The sequence below is a fragment of the Cryptomeria japonica genome, chromosome 6 (genome assembly GCF_030272615.1).
Source record: "Cryptomeria japonica chromosome 6, Sugi_1.0, whole genome shotgun sequence".
Taxonomy (NCBI): Eukaryota; Viridiplantae; Streptophyta; class Pinopsida; order Cupressales; family Cupressaceae; genus Cryptomeria; species Cryptomeria japonica.
Window position 1 is genome coordinate 12,765,945 of NC_081410.1, and position 23,318 is coordinate 12,789,262.

The window sequence follows — 23,318 nt, forward strand, 5'->3', positions numbered from 1 at the left end:
TCATGATTATTTTTGAGTTATGAATACAAAACCTTCTTTATTTAAAGTTGATTGTTAGTTTAAGACAACAAATAGAATCATAATTTTGGTGAATCACCACCTAGTAGCAGTAAAATTTTAATTCAACCAATCCTTCTACCCCTTTTCCAATCAATTTCAGTAGTTTATAGGAGGTTTTTCAAGGGGAACCAACACATAATTTGGAGATTCATCTTCATTCTAGGTCACCCATAACTTGAAGATGTCCACATGTTGTACAAGATTTATGAGCTTTAGAGCTTAGCATTTAGCGCAATCCTTCATGACAATAGGGACATTTTATTGGAGGATTTTTAGTCCTTCATTCTCTTTTCTCTCTTTTGGAGGAGTTTTCAACCACTAGTTTTTTTCCCATTTCTCCAATCGTGTGAAACCTTTTTTGTATATGGGTACCTCATCGGGCCCTTAGTTGCAAGGAACCATTCTTGCATTTCATGCATTTAGAGGTATTTCAATTCCTCCTAAATTTCACTTGAGGGGTGGGGTTAGAGCATTTCATCTAGAGTTGTGGTTTTTTAGCTTAAGTTCACTTAGTCTATCTTTAGTTGAGGTTAATTTAGCTCCTCATACTTTTTTCTTTAGTTCTCCTAGTTATAGATTAGGGCATCCCTTGCTTTCTGTAAAGGAAATAATTATGCATTGTAAATTTTATTGTGTAATATTTAAGTTTGAGTAATATAGCATATATTTCTTGTTGCTCTTGTTTGTGGAAGGTATTCTTCATTTATTGATTGACTTGCAGCCTTGTGTTGCAAAATTCAGCACTTACGAGCACTTGAAGGCTATCACACATGTCATGAAAATAAAATTGAAACCTTTTCGGTTAAGTTAATAACTTTTTATGCCTTCCTTGGTTTTTGTAAGTAGCTCCCACTAATTCATGTCACACTCCAATGAAATCATGTTGGGTCATTCTAATTTAATATTTGATTAGTTTTTCTCTATAGTACATAAGATATTCAAAGAAAACTAGATTGCATCTTTACAAAACTCCACCGTCATTTTCTTATATGACAACTTCCTCTATTCTTAAAAAAAACTACACTTGCTCATTAACACTTTAGCCTATAACTTCCAATCATGAGTATCTTGTGCCTTGCTACTACTTTTCCACTCTCTATCACTAATTCTCAATTTAAAATTTTGTCTTGCATGATAATTGTTGTGATTAGAATAAAATCCATGCCAAATAACCTTTCTCTACTTATGTGAATGACAAGGGTTGAGCCAATATTAGTTCCAACTACACAATATATGTGATATATGCATGTATGATAACTTACATTTTATATGTGCTATGTTATTTTTTAAAATTATAGGCCATTGAACAAGTATGCCATAATTTTTTTATGGAGTGAAGAGTGGCATATGTGATGTTTATCAACATGACAAAAATAGATACAAATATGTGTCACAATGAATTAGAGTAAAGAGAGTGTTTAGCCATCAAAGTTCACAACAATATAGTGAAAGGAAATTTGTAGTTATATATAACTATTTCCACATAACCCTAAGATATAAATTCATGCAAATAATTACTCAAAATCCATATGCAAAATGGTAGAAAAAAACGTACCATCAAGATGACACAAGATATACCCTAAGGGAATCCTTAAGAGGGAAAAAAGTAGCCTCCAAAAGCATCCACACTCAATGTATTATCTCATGAAAACAAATACAATACATTGTAGAATCTTCATGAATACCTCTAAGCATCAAAATTTATGTATTGACTCAATGTGAACAAGCAAGTGATAATAATGTAACCACACATCCCAATTCATGCTTCCTCTCCTCACATTTGCAACCTACAAGAGATTCTCAAACTAGCCAAATTGCCAAAAAAACAACCAAATCCAACAACTACTCATGTGGTTATTTTAATATAAATTTAAACTTGCACAAAACCAATAGTTTATATTACATAAATCATGTGACTAATATTGCAAGCTTATAAAACTATTTCCTTCCTCATTTACTTTTCAATATGATTTTTTTCCAGTATTAAATGTTTTTCCAATGTGTGAACACATATAAATATTTATCCCAATGTTATATACAACACATAAAGTAACCCTAAGAATATCTATTCAATGTGATGCGTGCATCCCTAGGTCTCCTAGGTGTACCATAAATTATATTAATTTAATATTATAACATTATGCGAGGTGTACAACCCACCTTTTCCAACACTTTCCAACTTGTTTTATACATTACGTAAGAGTTAAAAAGTAAACTCAAACATCATCAAAATAATCCCTATAGCTAACACGTACCATCAAGAAATCAAAGTTCTCTATTAAGATAACTGCAACAACAATCAAGGTCACTGTCATATCAAACATGAATCCTCTCATCCTCCATCATGCAATACACGAATGGAAGATCACATCCAAATAGATGTCACTAACTATCATATAGAGAGCAGTCTTTCCTTGAACTAATATCCAAATACAAACATTAAATTAAATGGTAACAAATATACATTAATAGTTATCAATAAATAATCAATATAGCTAGAATAGCAACCACAACTACTTTCTAATACACCCAACTATACATATCTCAAAACTTAAGTATACACATCATGATAGGTAAACCTCATTCTATCATTATATCCAACTCACACCCCCATTAATGGGGTCCCTCGGGTTGATCCAAGTGCAAATGAGACAATATTGACTCCACCAAAGCTCGGTAGGGTCAAAGCTAATTTTGATGGTGCACCCCAGGGAAACCTGGGACCATTAGGTGCAGGTTGTATTTTTAGAGATTGGCAAGGAGATGTCTTAGGAATTGGATTGAAGAAGCTAAATAAAGGAAATAACAATGGAGTGGAATTTTAGGGGGCTTCATTAGCCCTCAAAACATGTTGAAAGGTGGGGTTTATCCACATTCTCTTAGAGGCATATTCAGAAATAGTTGTTAATGCTATTAGATAGGAGTGAACCTCAAACTAGAAATTAAATAAATTTATTTCCTAGATTTGGCAACTCTTAGAGGAGTGTGAAGAATTTAAAATCTTACATATTTTTAGAGAAGGCAATAGCTTGACCAACAAATTTGCAAATTGGGTTGTGGATAGGTTGGTGGTAGAAGGGGAATTAAATTATAGAAGGTATGGAATGAGTTAGACGTAGCCTTAGTGGCATAATGAACATTAAATGTGGAGATTTTCTTTGTAATGGGGACAATTTCAAGGAGGAAGCTAGTGTTTTTGATTGCAAAATGAGGATGGTGTTGGCAGCTCATATGTGCTAATAAAGGAAGCTATTATTAATAGACATTACGAGAAATGCTTTTTACAAAATGATGGAGGCTACTTTTTCTCTAAGTACGAAAGTGAAACAAATTTACTTCAAAGGCAAAATCTCATATAAGAGATTGCAAAATATTTTCCTTTGTCAGTCCTCTATGGAAGTGTAGGTTGTTAAAATGTTGTTGGGAGATGAGTATACGGAGCTAGAGGATAAATTTAGGATGAATTTAGATGTCACCTCAGTTTTTATGGCATGAGTGAGTTTGAATAAAAGGAGATCATGGAGTGAAGCATTCTTGTGAAATGAAGGGGAAATATGGACTTCTTCTTACACATGGCTATGAAGGGTGGTAGTTTTTGCACTAGAGGTGACTACTAGCCAAGGATCTGCCAATGATATAACAACCCATTGATCCCAATTCTCATCTTTAAGACCATGATGGATGAAGATTACAAGTGAGCTCAAGTGGAGGCAGGGTTAGAGTTTCTAAAGGACAAGCTATTCACAAATGAGCCAAAGGATGAGTAAACTATGACGCTAGAGGGTAAAGAGTAAACAAATATATAATGTTTGAATTTTTCTTGTGGGTCAATGCAATAAGAGTATATAGTTTAAACATACCATATAGTATAACCTTTTTACTTGTTTGGGTGAATCTAAATAATGGATATGCAAAGTGTGCCTAGGGCACAATTTGTAAGTTTGGAAGTAGCCCCCTAGCCACATTCATATATCAAAAAAGTATATTTGACCCATAAAATGGAATCACAAGCTCCATGTATAAACTTGCCCATGACTAACATACACATCCAATAACTCCCATTGCATAGGTAATGTAAAATTTAAAAATGATCAATTCATCCAAAGATCCACCAATTGCATCACATAGAAGGTGTAATCTATATCATGCAGTACTAAGGAACATCCACAAAGATATGAACAACTTGCAAACAAATTTGTTGCAATACAACTCTCACCACTAATCTCGACAACTCTTTCAAGTTTTCCACAGTAAAAAAAAAGAGATCAAGGGGCCTCCATGTTATCACCAATGAAAATGATAACAACACACGACGAAAAACATAATGATCACCATAGCTTCACTCAAATCTCAACTCTAATATCATGTGAATTTAAACATCTAGGAATAAGAACAAGACTAAAGAGAGAACCTATAAATCAAAACATGCAACTCTTCTACAAACATCTCTAAATTCTCAAGTTGTGATAAGTATGCTATTCTTCATTAAACCTCGAAGAGAAAATAATTATCCACATCTAACCATTACCAAGATGTAAGCCTCTCGAACCAAAGAAATATCAAATCAAATAATCAATTCTCAAAACTACGGAAATAATCGCAAAACATCCTCTACACTCCTGAAATAAAATCAAAATTAGGATAATTAGAGATATACATGGAAGCTTTCAATGCTTCAAACACCAAATCACCTCAAATTTGATTCACCACAAATTTATAAAGTACCATAGTCAAAGAAACCAGTTACTAACTCAAACATAAATTTTAGTAAAAAGACCACATTAAAAATATATTTGAAATTGATCCACTGTGTAGTGCTCAAAGCAATCTTTTAACAACTATAAGAAGTCTAAAATCAAACATCATATGTACAAGATATGACTTCTCCAAGCCCAAAAACAAATCCAATTTCCAAATAGAATTTCTATCAAAAAATAATAAATATGGAAAAATAACTGATACCATAATTAAGTGCTCATAAGTAACTTCTTGTCAACTACAAGAAGTTGAAAATATGACTCTCGTGGTGAAAGTTATGCCTCATAAAAACTCCTCCTTTATGCCAAAAACTAGTGGTTAGTGAACTAAGCATTGGTGGTCTGTGGGTAGCTATCTAGTGGTTTGTTAATGACATGCATGTGGTATCCATGCTCCAGTGGCTCAATTAGGTGATGTTGCTCCTTGGGAGGTGTTGGGATGAGCCCTCATGGGCTGGGTGCAACAATGAGCTCCTTCTTATAGGACTATGAGCTCAACCCTTACAATCGTTAGTTTCTCACTACACTAACATCAAATAAAAGTAATATTTTTAAACGTTTTTTTCTCAAATTTTTAAATTTTTTTTCTATGACTTGCAATATCCACATTAACATCACTTGCAAACTTGTGATGGGCAATATGGTTGATGAATTGTTCGACTTTACAAATATAAATAAATGTACAATTTTTTTTGCACTTTTTCATGACCCCCAAAAATGGGTTGAATTTTTCTGTCACCAACTATAAACATGTCATATTTAAAAATAAGGGGTTTTCAGCCTTTTGGATTCAATGGTGAGGTCTTTTTTTTTTTTTTTTCCCTTAGTAGGCTTCTTCTAATAGATCAACCAAAAAACCTTACAAGAAGAGCCCAAACCAAAAACACAAATGATAAATCTCCATCAAAGCTAGATTTGTAACAACCCAAGTTTGCAAACACACCTAGCACCTTAAAATGGCTTTGTTGTCTTATTGAAAACCCATGGATTCAACTATATAAAAAAAACTCCTTCGAAGGGTTAATAATATCAAGGAGATCTCCTCCAATAACCTAAAAACTAAGCTCCAATGCCAAGTAAAAGGAATTTTTTAGTCACATAGAACTATTTCCACATAACCTTAGGAGAGAAATTCACACAAACAAGTATTCATAATCTATATGCAAAAGAATAAACAAACATACCATCAAAATGACACAAGATATAGCTCGAGAAAACCCACAAGAGGGAAAAACATAGCCCCAAATCCACACTCAATGAATTATCTCATGAACAAAGATTATAATATATATACAAGTCTCCAAGAATAGCTTTGAAATATCAAGCTCTCTACATGCACTCCAAGTGAACAAGCAAATGAGAATCATGTAACCACACATCCCAATCCATGATTCCTCTCATCACTTGTGAAACTTATAAGAGATGCCCAAACCAATCAAATAGCCAAAAAATAGTCAACCCCAACAACCACTCATGCTTGCTTTTATATAAATAAGCTTGTACAACCCACCACGTGGTATTACATAAACTACATGGCTAATATCATGAGCTTACCAAACCATTTTGGTACTAAGTTTTTCTAGTATTAAATATTTTTTTATTGTGCAAACTTACATTAAATATTTATCCTGACATTAGATACACCACATAAAGTAGCCCCAAGAATGTCTAACCCATCTAATGCATGCATCCTAGATCCTCTAGGTCCACCGTAAATAATACTAATTTTACATTATAACATTATGCAAGCTGTACAACACACCTTTTCCAACATATAAAAAATAGATTTGTAGGGTTATGATTAATATAAAGCTTGGGTTATGTCTATCGAGCCTTATAAATATCTTCCTCCCATCCATAAACTATAATTGGTACTAAAATTTATTTTATTTAAACATAGGAAGAATGCAAGGCATAGTGTCCTACATTTAACCATCCTAACTTGCTATCATTTTCTTCTAAAATTTACCTCTAAGACTGGATTGTTTTAAAACCTTTACGACGACTATCACATTAGTAGCATGGAAGATCAATTATTTGATACAGTAGCTACTAATATCATGATAAAATAGGTTACATGGTTATATCTTCCTAAGGGGAAAAGACAATACACGTGAAACCCTCTAATGATGTATTGCGTTAAACAATTTGCATGCCTTTATATGTTGCTATACTTGGTATACATATCTATCACAGTGCAACTACAATGTTTAGACAAAAATCATAAAATAAAATAAATAATTATTTGTTAGCTATACATTTTTCATTACAAATGGCTCTATTTTATTAGTAGATCAAAAAATTTACATCATATACCTCCCCACTACTATATGCTCATTGCATCACATAACATTTATAAACATGTAACATTACCCTCTTATTGCATTTAATCACAATACAATAATACATGAATTGCCAACAACTCCAAAATTTGAGAAAATTCATCTCCTTACTGCTCTAACTTATCAATATCTACATCTAATCAACTACATTCTTTTCTAGTTGTTTACAAAAATTAAAATCTACCATTATTTATCAATCACATTTGTATTTCATCTTACCATAACCATATAACTATATATTTGCTTAAATTTTCTTCCACAATTAAAAAAAAAATACTAACTAATTACATACTAATAATTACTTTCTTAAAAAATAAAATAAAATAAAAATAGTACAATTTCCATTATCCAATTAATATTAGGCTTATTTCCAACCACATTCACCAAATCAAAACAAAAAATATAATTGCAATGCATCTCTTATTTATAAAATTCAATATTTAGTACTTTATGTATTTTTCTGAATTTTTGAAGTCAATATTCCATTGAAGACTATAACCTTACCACAACCAAATTAAAAGAAATTACAGCACACGATGGAAGGTTTTTCAAAATACTTATCTAGGTTTAGCTTTCTAATTGTCTTTTAATTTAATTTTCTACTATTTTTTTGATGAATGACCAGATTGAAATAAAGAACTAAATATATAAACTGCATATATGTTTTTCAACACTTCGAGGGTTTCGTAACAGAACGGTGGATTTTTATCGTCTCACCTGGTCGGGGGATCGAATCTCCGAATTCAAAGAATCCTGTAATTTATCAAATCGGCCATCTTTCATCTCATCCTGTAAGCTCGTACACCTTTTATTTACTCACATGAGTTTTTATACATTTATTTATTTATATTCTATATCCTCTTGCTGATTTGTACAGAATGCGGTTTTCTTAAGATTTACGGTAGGATTTCCGGTCCAAAACAAATAGACAAATTAAGTAGCCCTAGGAAACGTGGTCAGACTGGTTTTGTGAGTTGTTGGCTCATTTTTGTAAACTTCTTTGAATCTTCTGAAGCGCCCAAAAATGCCTGCAGTTTCAGCAAAGGCTTGCAATCTCTAATTCATTTAAAAATATAGGCCGTGTGGTTGGTTATCCGATGGTCCCATAGGCTGTTTGGCCATGTGGCCGTTATTAACGTTCGTTCATTCATATTATTATTGCAAGGGAAAATTGTCTGCAAGGTATGGAAGGTTTGAGTGTTTTTCTAAACCCACCCTTTACTATATTATATTTGATGTATTATCATAAGTTTGGTGGGTTTTCACGAGTTTGCATTGAGATTTTCTTTCGCATCCATTTTTTAAGATTTATACATTATGCTGATACTGTTTTTTTTAAAGTAGAGGTAAACGCAGTTTTTAAGTTTCACGACCTGGTTACCATGCAAACCTCGGCATGTTAGGTCTTCTCACGGGCTTTGTCCCAATACCGTCTATACTTTACTGGAACAGAGACTCTTACAAGAATAGTCATCACTCGAAGCTTCTGGAAAATGTGTGTTGAATATATGTTGTTCAAATTTTGTATTCCTTGGTTTGGAGCTATTAAGGAAGCTTAAGGGATTAGGCCTTTTGAATGCAGTTTTCCTTGTATCGTCATTATAGTTCGGTTGCTTGCTGTTACTTGGTGGCAGCAGTGATTGAAAAATCTGGATAAAGTACCATACTTGATTAACTGTGCCGGCTGGATAAGGAAATTATGTATGCTGCACCACAAACTGTTGTCTTAGTGTAATTTTATGCATGTTTATTTCTTCTTCTAATTCTAATTCTAACAATTTGACCAGTTGATAATAATTATTTTTGACTGAAATAACCCAAAACATTTTGTTCCTAAGTGCTATGCTTATGAAATTGGAGAGTTGCACTGTTTTCCTTAGTGATGAAAAAATAAATGTAAATGAAAGAGATGAACAAGCATGGAAAAGAAAAGATGCAGCATATACACATTAGTTTGAACACAAGGTTTGCCTTTGAGAATTCTATTGTTGGTGAAATCTCCAGCAAAGGTGGGGTTGTACCTTTTTCCAAATCATCAAAACGTATGATTACAAAGAAAGACAAAACTATGGAGCATTACCAGGTAATTGTGATATACGACATGTTTTTATGATATCTGCAAGCTTCCTCTGCATCCTAAACACATATTGACCGAGAATTACACTACCTACTCTCTATTGCAATTTGCAAAACAGCATGCAAATGCCTTCTAATGGCTCTCACATACATATTTATTTTTCGTATATTGCAAAAGATTGTCACAAATGCTTAGGAAAGTAACTTGCCTGTATAGTGTCGTTGGCTTCTCAGATGTGTAATATTTGGATAGATTTGAAACCCGGTGGATGTGTCAGAATGTATAATGATGGGTTTTGTCTAGCCAAATTTCTTCTGTTTATTTTGTTCTCAGGAGGACCCATTTGAATGATGTTATTTTGCTGCCGTGAACTGTTCATGGGGTTCATGGAGGTGCAGATATTAGCCAGGACTTCTAGTTTGTTCCAGTTCCTTATCTGTATCGGACTTGTCTTCTCCATGCTATTAAAATGCCTTCAAATTTTAAAGTTTCATTATTAAAAAATCTATATTCCACAATTCATTGGATAAACTCTCATTTTTATTTGCTCTCTATATCTATGCTTTTAAAATGCCTTCAAGTTTTACAAATGGCATCTCTCTCTCCCTCTCTCTCTCTCTCTCTCTCTCTCTCTCTCACTCTCTCATACACACACACACACACACACACACACACACACTGGCCTTTTTCTTCATTTTTTGAAAATCAGATTTTTCCCTGATCAAATCTGCATTTTTTGAAAAAATCTTTATCTTCTGGTTTGTTTATTTATTTTTAAAATAATTTTTTGCTACCATGCTGAGAAGTGCACTTCATGCACCCTGCTGCTAGTTGGTAAACAGCTGTAAACACCTGCCATTGGCTCTCGCATGCAATTTTATATTTACTGTATGACATTAGACTGTTGCAGATGTTTAGTGGAGTTAAAAGTCAACATATGCCTTGGGAGTTGCTTCCTCACCTATTCTGGGCAGTTGGTTTCCCAGGTCTTTCATATTGGGATAGATAGATTTGAAGGCTGGTGAACGTGTCTGAAGGTATACTGATTTGTTTGGCGCATGCCACATGTGTTCTGTTTCTTCTGTCCTCGGGAAGGCCTGTTTGGGTGGCCTTGTTTTCATGTTCTGAACATACCATGGGGCTCATTGATGTCCAGATTTTTTTAGGAATTCTTCCTTGGTCCAGTTGTTTCGCTGCATCAGACTATACCTTCAATTCAATTTCATTTGTCTTGTCAATTTCTGATCCGTATTTAGAGTAGGCTCCACTAACTAATTCATCAACAAACATCCTATATTTCTGTAATGTGAATTGGCTAAAATATTTCTGTTATATGCGCAGAAATTTGGAAAAATTCAAAAAGTCTGTTAATGTCCAACTGCTTTCGAGAGTTTTTAAGAGCAAAGAGCAATGTTAACAAGTATGTAGCTATAATTAAAGAGCATCAAACATAAATAAAAGTGAAAGATAATAGTGATAGGATTCCAAAGAAACCCAAAGCGAGATTTTCTTTCTTCTCAAGACTATCTCACAAGCTGTTACAGTTTTTTTTTCTTCTAAAGCAAGGCCTTCAAGGACTTTGCTTTCCTAAATCAACAATATCCTCGACCATACAAGTTTTCCACTGCCATCTCACTTCCCAAAGTCTTTTGTACAACTCCCTAAGACTCATGATTTGAAAGAACGTAAGTCTTTACAGCTACTAACTTGATATGGACACTAAAGAAAATCTAGTTGCAATGACCTTTCTTGGAGGTTCTTTAACAAGGATAAATCACAAAAAGAGGTGAAAAGGAAGCCAGAGGATCCTTGTAACTGAAAAGAATTGATTAGAAATGTTTTGAAGCTTTGAGACCAGACATATCTTGTCTCTGTTGTCTTTTGTGACATGTTCAACCATTGTTGAGCCGACTCTGCATGTTTAATTTTAACAGGGCCAGATTCAACCGCAATCAAACTAGTGAGATGTGCTGGACTGCCGTTGAAGCTCTCACTACCCTTTTATTTTTTGGTTTAGTTCAATCTGTAGTATTAACAAATCAATGAATCGTTGAACAAGTAATCTCCAAAGGAGGCAATGGCTGAAGAGTTTCCAAAGGATGCGATGGCTGAAGAGGCATGGGATTAATTTAGAAAAGACAGCGATTTATTAAGTCAAGAGGCAACAGTCAGATTAAAAGGAGACACCACTTTTAGGAGGGACATGGCCATGGGAAGGACATGACCCTCCATTACCAATTGAGGGATACATGTTGCAGATCGGCACTCAAAGGACATCATGAAGGATTTCAATCAGATCAGTATTGATATAAGCAATCTGCATTTCAGAATACAGCCATCTTGTCTTATAGCAAATACTGTGGTATGCATGATGAAGATATTGTCTAGCATACAATTTCTTATGTATTTGGTATAGTTAATGATGTGAAATGCTAATCAATCTAGATTCTTAATTTATTTATTCTCACTAAAACTATCATATGTGGGTGAGGAAGGAGGTGCATTTGGCAGAGCAGATATGGGTTTCCCCTCTGAGAAGGCCACTCCAAGTTGGATAGAATTGTCTTGGTTGGATGTTCCTGCCACTTGTGGGCCAAGGGGTTGAGTTGTCTTGGTTGGATGCTCTGCGCCCTTGGGCTTAGTTGTGGATGGCCTCGGGCACCCTTTGTGTTATCCTCTCCAATTCCCATATGATTGTTGGTCGTGGGAAGTGAAATAAACAATTTTTTATGTATTAATAAGTAAGCATTATAAGGAGTGTAGCAGACCGGTTCCCACAATGTAAGCACACCACTCTGAGTTGGATGGAATTGTCTTGGTTGGATGTTCCATGCCCTTGGGCTTAGTTGTGGTGAAAAGTCTCCGGGCACCCTATCGTGTTTTCCCCAATCCATAGCATGGTTGATTGTTGGAAGAGAAATTAGAGAGTTTAATGGATATTACATGATTTGAATATAGATACCATTTAATTATTAGTGAAATTGATTATATATGCATTTATAAGTTATTGGAACACTAACCCTTATGGAAATAATTGGCCTTATGCATTATATTTCAAATGTTGGAAAGACAATTGTTAATTGGTAAGTTTGTATTTTTAATGAACTATATCTCTTATAACTTATGATTTTACGGAAAGATTTAAGTGTATTCCAAAAGGGGACATTACACATTTTCAGAAGAGGTCTTCTAGTTGTTTTAACATAAGAGTTTACCTTCGATGAGAATATCAAGTGACCAAGTTAGCCAACTTGACTAACTTAGTTGAAACTTGACTAAATTAAACCAATTTTTTATCAGGTCTTTCCAATTAGAAGGATTTTGACCACCAAAAGTTTGGCAATTTGTTAGATGAGATGTGATTCACTTTGTTAGCCTTGGCTCTTGGTTATCACTTTGTGCCGCATGGGTTAGCCTCTTCAGACTAACCTGAAACTTTTTCCAATGCCCTTCCATTTTCTCCTAATTCTGATTAGTAGTTAAACTTGAAGAACACTCAACATTTTGTGCACTTGTTTTGCTCAACATTAGAAATGATGAAGTCTTGCCAATAATACTAATCAATCTTCCACCATTTTGAATGCTTATCAAGGAGATTTTTGAGTTGTTTTCAAAGTGTGGATGGTCAAGTTCTTGTTAGCTTTAATGAGATTGTGTTTATTGTTCTTTCTATGATAAATTGTACTTCTATAATACATGCATGGACTACCAAACGCTACACCACACACATCAAGAGGAATCATATTTACAATGATTTATCAAGAAACTGCTCATTTACACGAAACTTCAAGCTGCATTATTTGGTTATAATTTTTTTCCCTCCTTTTTTCACTCAACCGCATTTATATAGATTAAGATGATTCCAATGCTATTTTTTCTACCAATTATCTAAAAATGAAATAAGTTTGAGAACAAGTATCAAAGGGAGCATCTAACTTTACTCTCTTGATTTAAATCTAAATGGGAAATTTTTTGTTGAGCTCATGTTTCTCTTGCCCTTCTTCACCATCCAGGCATACCTTCTTATTAAGGGATGTGCAAATTAAAGCTCTTATCTACTTTAAAACTACCTTTTGGCCTTCAAGAGAGGTCGTGATCTTCTTTTGTTTGTTCTTCTTATTCAAGTTCTTCTGTTTGTGCAACCTAGGGTGTAGCTTCTGATGTGTTTCATTTGAATGCTTTTTAACATCACAATTCATACAATGGTTTTCAAATTTAGTAGAGTAAAAAGCTGTTGAATACATGGTAAACGACACAAATAAAATTATTACAAAACTACTGTTTAAATCAGGGAATGTTTCTTTTGCATTTCGCATATTATTAAACTTTGAGTGAGCAACAAAGGTGTATAAAAAAATAAACAGCCTAACTCTAATATAACAGAAAAGAATTATCACCCCACTCTTTAACCTGAAAAACAGCACTTTAGGCACTCTAGGAAGAAACATAAACAAGTAACATGGAGGGCATGAGGTTAAATATGTGTCTGGAAATATCTGGGGATGTATTTCACACCTTGAAGGAGTGTTCTCAAAGCTGGAGATTCACTTGAAATTTCAAATTGTGTTCTGGAGGAGGTTTCACTAGGAAACTAGGGACAGTTCTTCAAAATTGTTGCTTCCATCTCGTCTTGTTGGGTTTTCTTAAAATTTTCTTAATTCTGTCCTATTCAATTATTTAAACTTACACAACAATGATAAGCAGAATTATAATTTTTAAGTCTTATCTATCTTGTTTGTTTACATTGAAGTCTTAATTTTTGCTGATACATCAGTTTTTATCTGAGGCAAAATATGCTTCTGCTAATTAGAATCATATTTTTTAAGCCACATCAATCTTGCTCGGCCAAATCTAAACTCTTGCTGATAAATTTGCTTTTATTTGGGGCAAAACTGAGCTTAGATGCCTTTGGAATTTGGAAGCTGAGTTGTATTTTCTATTTCCCTTAGAGAAAGGGAGGTGTTCCTGGGAACTAAGCAGGTGTTCATATTTCTCATAGTGTGGATTGCACAAATGGTTCTCTTATAATTAATAAACATAGCTGGGAATAGGTGACATGACAAGGTTTAAACAAGTGGAGACTCATTTAACTTGGTATACTTGAATGCAGGAAAGTTTTGTTATTGTTAAGGAATGCATAGGAGATATTTGACATGATGGGTCATGTGGGAATTGTTCTCTTATAATTAATAAACATAGCAGGGAATAGTTGACATGACAGGTTTAAACAAGTGGAGATTCATTTAACTTGCTATACTTGAATGCAGGAAAGTTTTGTTATTGTTAAGGAATGCAGTAGGAGATATTTGGCATGATGGGTCATATGGGAGCAGTTGTGCCCTCAACTGCATCAATATATGTATGCAACCTGCCTCCTGGAACTGATGAAACATTACTTGCAGAACATTTTGGAACTATTGGTTTGTTGAAGGTATTCTAGACTGTTTTGCTTTTGTTTCTGTAATTAATTTGTTTGGCACAGTTTGATTAAGTAACTATAAGAACCTTCTTTATGGATGATTCTGCTGTCATATAGTTGGAATATGTTGTCTGATGAGTCCAGGATACTGTTTCTTTGCCTTTCAGAAAGATAAAAGAACAGGTCGTCCAAAGATATGGATATACAAAGACAAAATTTCACAGGAGCCCAAGGGAGATGCAACAGTTACTTATGAAGATCCGCATGCTGCAGCTGCTGCAGTTGAATGGTTTAATAACACAGATTTTCATGGGAGGATTATTGGTGTTTTCATTGCAGAGAGTAAAAATAAAGAACCCGCAGATCAACCGCTAAAGTTAGATGTGCCACATATGACTAATGCTGAGGAGCCACAAACAGAAGACAGTCTTGGTGGATTAGGGGATGATACTAATGATGCCTGGGGTGGAGGAGGAAGAGGAAGAGGTCGGGGAGAAACTGCTGGAAAAGCATGGCAACAAGAAGGAGACTGGCTTTGTCCAAATACAAGGTCTGTGATGTGACATTGGTGAGCAGCGAATTCTGGCACTTAAACCTTACTTGATTTTGGGTTTACCATTAATTTTTCTTTTTAATTTACAAGGAATACATTATCTAAGATTTTGTTTCTGTTGTGTCACTCAATGATTTTTTAATTTTTTGGCAATGAAATTTATCCTGTATTCTTTTTGTTGCATGGCAGCTGTGGCAATGTGAATTTTGCATTTCGTGGAGTTTGTAACCGTTGTGGAACTGCACGTCCTGCTGGTAGCTCCGGTGCTGGTGGAATGGGTGGTGGAAGGGGCAGAGGTCGAGGTAACAGCGAGTCAGGCAGGGGACGGGGAGTAGGTGGTCCTCCGGGACTTTTTGGTCCTAATGATTGGCCATGCCCAATGTAAGTTCATCATGGTAATAAAATCTTGCCATCCAAGTGTCTGAACAATTTTGTTTTTTGCAATTGCCAAAGCAAGCATTCACATTTATCATGCTTTGACCTTTACTGTTCTCTGTGTTTCTCACTCTCATGGTTTCTCCTGCTATCCTATGTGCTTTGTTCTGTTTTCCAGGTGTGGTAATGTCAACTGGGCTAAGAGAACTAAGTGCAATGTTTGCAATACTTCTAAACCTGGCCACAATGAAGGTGGAGTAAGGTAAACGAATAATCGTATCATCCAGTACTTGTGACATGTAAAATTTAGGTTTAAAATGCCTTAGGTGGTGACTGGAGGGAAAAGCTAGAGATCATTCAGCTTTAACTATATATCATTTATGCATTACAATAAATCCTTTATAGAGAATGAAAATCACATTCAGTGGTTATTGAATTGCTTAGTGAATGTAGATATCAATGTTTGTTGCATCTCTTTAAAAAAATTTCAGGGTTAGAGCCGTACACAAGGATTGCAATCTCAGGCATGTGTTAAGTTCATACAATACTGATTGGTGTTTGATTAAACTAGTTGTACTCCTTGAGCTGTAGGATGGATTAATAATGATGCCAAAATCCTTTAGAAGAATTTGAGTGGGCTTCAAAGGCTAATGTTGGTTTATGTTCTTAAAGCTTCGCATATATGTGAATTGTTTGTGGTGATGGAGAGAGTAGGCTGACCTATTAAGAATCTGAGGTTTTTGCACAGTTCATGTGAGTAATTAAAGCTTCTTGAAAAGCTGTGTATTTTGTTGGCATTGACATTTCAGATCATACTCCATGAACCATCATCAGATTTATCCATTGTCTGCAATATTGTTACAGTATCATGTAGCTATTTAAATTTTATCTAACTTTTAACCTGTGATTGTCTTTATTCTAGTTGCATCAGTTCAAGATTTATTCTTAATAATGTTATATTTTTTAGCTAGTGCTATACTATGCATTTATGGAACTAAACTAAACTCCTGCAATTTGACTCTGAGATTCCTATTACCGTATTTGCTTGGAGATGCTGGATGCATTTTATATTACTGACAATGTCATTTATTCCCTTTAATGATTTCTGATAGGATCCAAAAGAAGAGTATGATACTGTGATCCTGTATTTGTGTTAGGAAGGAATTCAGGTTGCTCTGTTGTCTGCTATTTTAATAAGAGTAATCTTGCAATTACTGCTATTCTAGATGTTTTAGCATTACAATGAATTATAATCACTACATAATTCAAATGTGATCGATTATTTGTGTAGTTTGCTCTATTGCTTCTATGACTAGCCTGCATAGATAATATTAGCCTTAGGTATCCTTGCTTATTATATAATCAAAATACATTTTCTTCTAGTGAAGAATCAAAATTATTGTAGATTGTAATCTTGACTTTTGCTTCTTTCCTCTGTGTTCCTTGAGTCACCATGATGTGTACACCTCTGGGCCAACTTTTCTCTTATTTAAAAATGTTTCTCAATTTTATGACTTGTCTGAAACGAATCTCATCCTCCTTAATGTGCACACTCTTTTGCAAGCCATAAAATATGTATAAAATGCCAAAAGTTGCCTATGATGGGTGTCAAATCTCAGTGACATTATTCTTTTGCAGCAATTCTTGAACATGCTTTAGAAGTGTCCTGCCCCTGGTATACAGTTTCTTTTACACAATGATGTTTGACAACTATGTCGCTTAAGGAAAAATATCCAGCCTTAAAAACATAAAGAACACGAGTGTCTCTTCCTCACGTATACTAAGGTGGGAACTGCATGCAACCAACCTGTCTTAGATGTAGCTAGGACATCCATGTTGGAATGGCTTATACTCTCCTTCCCCAAAGAACCAAATAATGCAAACAAAATAAAAGATAATCTTTGAAAGGTAGGAAAAAAGGACCATCCAACAGCGTCAAATCATTATGTCATATATGCAAAATTGAAATCAAAGTAGACATGCCACTATTGACAGTTGGCAGCTTGAATTTCATCAACATTTTGCTGTGAAAGAGAACCTCTAACCACATGACCTTTTGGTTAGTGTAATATTTAATACTTTGGACTTTTTTATCGTAAGTATGTCATTGCATGTATTATCTTAAGTTAATTAAAGAGTCGTAATTAGGATATTAGTTTTCTATTATGAGTTGTCAATCTTATAACTTATTATAAGATTGCCTTTACAGTTTGTCTATTCTTGGCAAATGTGGAATGTATATACGGTGCAATTTCTCATTCGGGAAACTAATGTTTATGATTGCAAGTTTACCCAATGTTATGCTTTTCTTTTTTTGTAGAAGAAATACTCCAGAAGAATTCTTGGAACTAACATGGTATCCAATGTCATGCTTTTCTTTTTTGAGAGTTTTAGCCAGGAGGTTGTAATTGGTGCATCGTGGAGTGAAAATGATTTCACAGGCGAGTCCAAAAGGTATCAAAATCTGAGGATTGTCTGTCCAAACATTGAAATCACAGTCTAGAAAATTGAGGTATTTTTTGTGGGTTTTGATTTTTATGTGAAAGTTTTCATACATCTATACAGAATCCATATGCATACCGTATTGCTCCATACACTATTAGTGTTGTTTTGCTTCTCTGTCACTGATTTTCTCCAATTTTTTGGCTGTATTTTTGGTTTACTTGACATACTTTAATTTGTTGGCATTTAATTTAAATTTGCAGTTTTCATTGTTTTAGCATAGTTTCATGATATCTGGTGGTATTTACCCTATGTACAATGGCAAGGGTTTTTTGGGCAATATTTCTAATCTGATGGGTGCTTTCATCATTCCTGCAGTTTGAGGGACATGTTAGGATGTTTTTTGAAAAATCAACACCTAGTCATATGGGTTGTTTAGCCCATGGTTCCAATCTACCACAGGGTGTTTAAGTCTGCTGCCTTTGCTTGGGTGGCTTCACCTTGCTGCAAAAAAAAAGCTCCACCATCATTGGCTTTACAGCCTATCTGTCCGCCAAAAGTGTTTCCCAGCCAGGCCTTGCTAGCCAACCACTACCGATTTGTTTTTCTTGCCTAAAGAATTTGTTTTTTCTTTTTGCCAAAATTTTTAATCAAAGTGTCGGATTTTTGAATGTGATTGTGCTTCATCCTCTTCTTTTGTCACAGTTTGATAGTGGATTGGAGTCCTTTGAGCAACATTTGGAGAAATCTTTGTCGTCTTTGGATCATGTGCAGAATTCAAAGACATTCGTCCTTCTTACGGCATATTTCTATTTGGAATGGGAAGATATTTTACACATATTTGCAGTTTTGTTTCTTCTCAAGGGAAGAAACGTTGTTCAGCATTTGTGGGTCATATTGAGCATCCAGTTTCAAGCATTTACTAGACAACCTGAGGGGGGTCTGCATAGTCTCTCTTCTTATTTCTGTTTTGGGTAGGAGCATTGCCTTGCATGGGTTTCCATCCTTCTCTTTTTTGTGGGGGATGCTTTGGGGTTGTACATACTTTTTGTTTTCTATTTTTTGGAGGGGAGTTTTCTCCCACAAGGTTATTCTCTTTTACTCCCGTTATCTGAGAGATCTATGTTTGTAAATGGGTACTTGATCAGGCCTTGTTGTTGAAATTTATCTTTTCTTTTAAGTGTGTAGCCTCCCTAAGTTGTACACAAGGGGGGGGGGGGGGAGGGGGAGGGGAGTGTTAGTGTATTGGTTAATAATTTTGACATGTTTATCATAATTATGATATTCCATATATTATCTCATGTTAATTAGGGAGGCCTAATTAGGATATTATTTTCTTATTGTTAGCTGTCAATATTACAACTTACGATATGATTATCTTTTTGTTTTTCCACATTGTCTATTCTTGGGAAATTTGGAATGTATATCTGTTGTAATTTCTCATTAGCAAAATTAACGCTCATGAATTGCATTTTGTTTGCAAGTTTATTCTCTATTATGGTTTATCTCTCATTGAATAAATACTCCAGAAAAATACCTAGCTTTCTCTAACCACTTTTTAGTTTTTCCTTCTTAAGTGTTTACTGATTGCACCTAACTAATCTAGTTAAAATTTCACTTTTGTTTCCAAAGTTTATATTTGATAATAATAATGCTTCATTTATGTGTCGTAACTATGTTTTCAATGTGGATGAAATTTTGCTTTTGCCAATTTTTCTTGGTAATATTTTTAATCATGTAGACATCTTTTTTTCAAATGTCTCAGTTTCTGGGATGGGTGGACAGATGGATGCAGTTCAGAGACAGCTGAAACTCTTCTAATTTTGGGGATGGCAGATGGACAGCTATAAAAATAACTTAACCAGATTAAAAGAAACTGAGAATTTAAAGAGTAAATACAATTTACTGAAATTGTAATAATAATCCTCTGCCTTTTAGCTTTTAGAGATTTTAAGCATGTTTTGCTTAAAAGGTTACCTTTTTTTTATTCACCAAACAATGCAGGCTATACTGTCCTGGAAAAAGAGGAATTCCCCTTGAAGTACCCATTTCCTTTGGACATTGGGGATGGCACTTGGATCCCCAAGGATGCATCCTTATGGAGCACCACAGTTTTTCTAATGCATGGACACATGTGAATATGCACAAATGTTCACTGAAAGTCCTTATTGTCACATGCCTTTGGGTGAAACTTTTCAGGTATTAGCGTACATATGCCTGTTGAAATGTTCTCATTAATACGTATATCTATATTTGTCTTTCAGAAATTTGGTGAGGTTTGCTAGTTGGTGCTTAGACAGCCAATATCCTTAAGCTACTGTTGTTTGTTTTGGTTTTTGACACAGAGAAGCTATGTTTTATGCTGTCATTATAGGCTCCATTATATGAAAATTGCATGTTGATCAAGGCAAATACTCATTTTTAGCTTTTTACTTGTTGATGAGAAATTTAGATATAGTCCATATGTTTAATGCATAGATTGGTTTCTTGTTGCGAGTTGGAGAATAGAAAGGGAACATCTTATTAATTTTCTCAGATTTGAGTCATTCAAGAGCAGCTATATATAATGCATTTTAACCAGTCTTTTATTTTACCCATATTTTTTTAATTTTATTTCTGGATGAAGAATGCAGCCATTGTGATATGAAGGTATAGTAAATTATTTAATTAATATTTCAGTTAGTCCATGTATATTTATAACTTTGAATCATCTTTGAAGTTTGTAATAAAAAACTGAAGATGAGGAACATTTCTTTTTAAGATCTCGAGCCTGCTATGAGATTGGATCTAAATACCATTTTCGTTTGATTCTTTGATGTTTTCAGTTTTGAGATATTCTTTAATTTTTTGACTCAGCAGAAGAGAAGATCCTACAACAGTAGATTCATTTAAGAATCCTGTACCAATTCTTTTGAATCTTTGTTTCAGATTGCATATATTGTTACTTAAGCTGATTAGATGGCTTATATATTAGTTTTAGACGGCAATTCTCCAATTTTTTATTTGTTATCATAACTAGGATTTTGCTCATCTAGATTGCAATAAGTTTCATTACATATATGCCATTGTAATTTCTGTATCTAGATTTGGATTTTCATAAATAGGCTGGTACACTATTTTACAGCATCATTGTATGATATATGATATATATTCTAACTCATGCAGTTAATGGCTGTAATTTTGTTATGATGGGTTATTATCATGGCATATCAGGCCTTATGTTATGAGCCTATTGATTATTTTTTCGATTCTAATGTCTTGTTTGACTTGCTATTCTCTTCTTGGCAATTGTGGTTCAATATTTTGGGTTCGTCACATAAATATTATATCAAATTGGATGCAACTTTGTCAATCTTTCTATCTTCTTGCAAAATTTCACAACCTTTGTAGTCCATTCCTCTAGCTATATGGTATTAACTGAACTTTTAAAGCACCTAATATTGGTTACCCAGGCATGCACCCACACATACCAACACGCGTGTATAAGCTTATTTGTGAAGTTCTAACTTTTTCTGGTTATTTATTAGGGGAGGACGGGCTGGTGGTTACAAAGAACTTGATGAAGCAGAGATTGAAGAGACGAGGCGGAGGAGACGAGAGGCTGAAGAGGTAATGATTATTGAAGTTAATAGCGAATTTATTTTCATTTGGTCTTTTTAGAAGCTTTTTGGATTTTAGATTGACAAAAGATTTTTTAATGCTCACTTTTGACTTTCTTGGGGCAGGATGATGGGGAGATGTATGATGAGTTTGGTAATTTGAAGAAGAAGTTTCGTGCAAAAATGCAGCAGAATGAAACCAATCAGACTGTGCCAGGTGTAGGAAAGGCAGGCTGGGATGATGCAGATTTGGGTGTGGTGGAGGGAAGAGAGAAAAACAGGGACAGAGGAAGAGATTATCATGATAGGGACCGAGGCAGGAGCAGGGATGGAGATGGATATAATGGCCATAGATATTCTGGTGAAGGGAGTGACAGCTATTATGTAAAAGATGGTTCTCAAGATAAGAAAGATAGTAGATATGATTATGAAAGAGGCAGAAGTGCAGATAGGGATCATTATGGTCACCGTGAAAGAGAACGGAGTAGAGATAGAGACAGGGAACGCGATAGGGAGAAATCAAGGGGGAAGGATCGTGACCGTGACCGAGACAGGAGTCGTGATTATGACCGTTCCAGAGAGAGGGACTATGATTATGATCGTGACAGAGACAAAGATTACTCAAGGGAAAGAGATCGCAAATCAGAGAGGTCCTACTAGATTTTTCAGGCTTTTTGGTCTAGTCCCTTGAGTTTAACTTTTGCAAGTATTGATGGCTCCTGATATTGTTTCTATAGTTTTCCACCTATAGTGTGCTCAACCAAAAGTTATAACTTATTTTTATCTCTTGAAAATAATGTTCCAGTTTACTATATGCATCACTCATCTGGAGAAAAGCATTTTCTTTCAGGGATCAGTTTGTTCACTGGGGGGGGGGGGTGCAATATTTTCAAGCTTTATTATAGGTAATGTTCAGTTTGATGCTTGCATGAGTCTCATGAGTTTTGTCTGTCAAAAATCTTTCATGTTTGCTTGCGGGTTTGCAAAATGTATGAACAATTTGTTGAAACGATATCTGAAATCATGGAATCCTTCAGGAACTTTCTCCAATCTTGAATCTGTCTATTGCATAATAATTATCTTCTATCTTGTTGTCATAGATTGTTTTTTCCACTTAATTTTTAGATTCTATAATATGTGTTTGGCCCTATGTGGATTGGATTTCATCAGGTTACTTTTTCTTTTTAATGTAACTTTATGAGGTCGACTTGTAGGTCACTTTGAATATCTGCAAATTACTGTGTATATGTTAGTCATGGCAGATTTGATCTTGGGTGGAAGTTATTTGATCTATTCTTATTATTTTAAAAAAATGTATGAAACATGAACAAACCTAACCAAAACAACTCTATAACTGATCGAAAGGTTCAAATATTAAATGGTATAAATGCTATCTATAAAGTCATTAAATTGGCGTTAGGTCGTGTGAGTGGCAAAGAAGCACTGAATAGCCATTTTTATGATTAGGGCCACTGAAGGTTAAATTACAATGTTTGAAGGATTGGATGGTCTTGTGTGTGTCTATGTAACACACCTGTTCTTATGTCATTAAGCATTATTTGGACTTATTTACTTTGTCATAAACAAAGCTCAACAAACTCCAAGGTTAATTTGGTTTTTGAATGGGATCTGATTCAAAAAAGAGAAATTGCGATGGATAAGTTTTATTCAGCTACATGACTTATCAATTAACA

The 23,318-nt window shown here is 34.5% G+C and overlaps 1 protein-coding gene across 1 annotated transcript; it reads left to right on the plus strand.

Annotated features, from left to right (window-relative positions):
• Positions 1-7,714: 7,714 nt before the first annotated feature.
• LOC131069765 (transcription initiation factor TFIID subunit 15) lies at positions 7,715-22,723 on the plus strand. The gene is made up of 7 exons (XM_058005316.2): positions 7,715-7,950; positions 14,504-14,667; positions 14,823-15,205; positions 15,398-15,589; positions 15,762-15,845; positions 21,553-21,634; positions 21,751-22,723. Exons 2-7 carry the CDS (start codon positions 14,548-14,550, stop codon positions 22,282-22,284), a joined length of 1,395 nt encoding a protein of 464 aa, XP_057861299.1. The 5' UTR covers positions 7,715-7,950; positions 14,504-14,547; the 3' UTR covers positions 22,285-22,723.
• The last annotated feature ends 595 nt before the right edge of the window (positions 22,724-23,318 follow it).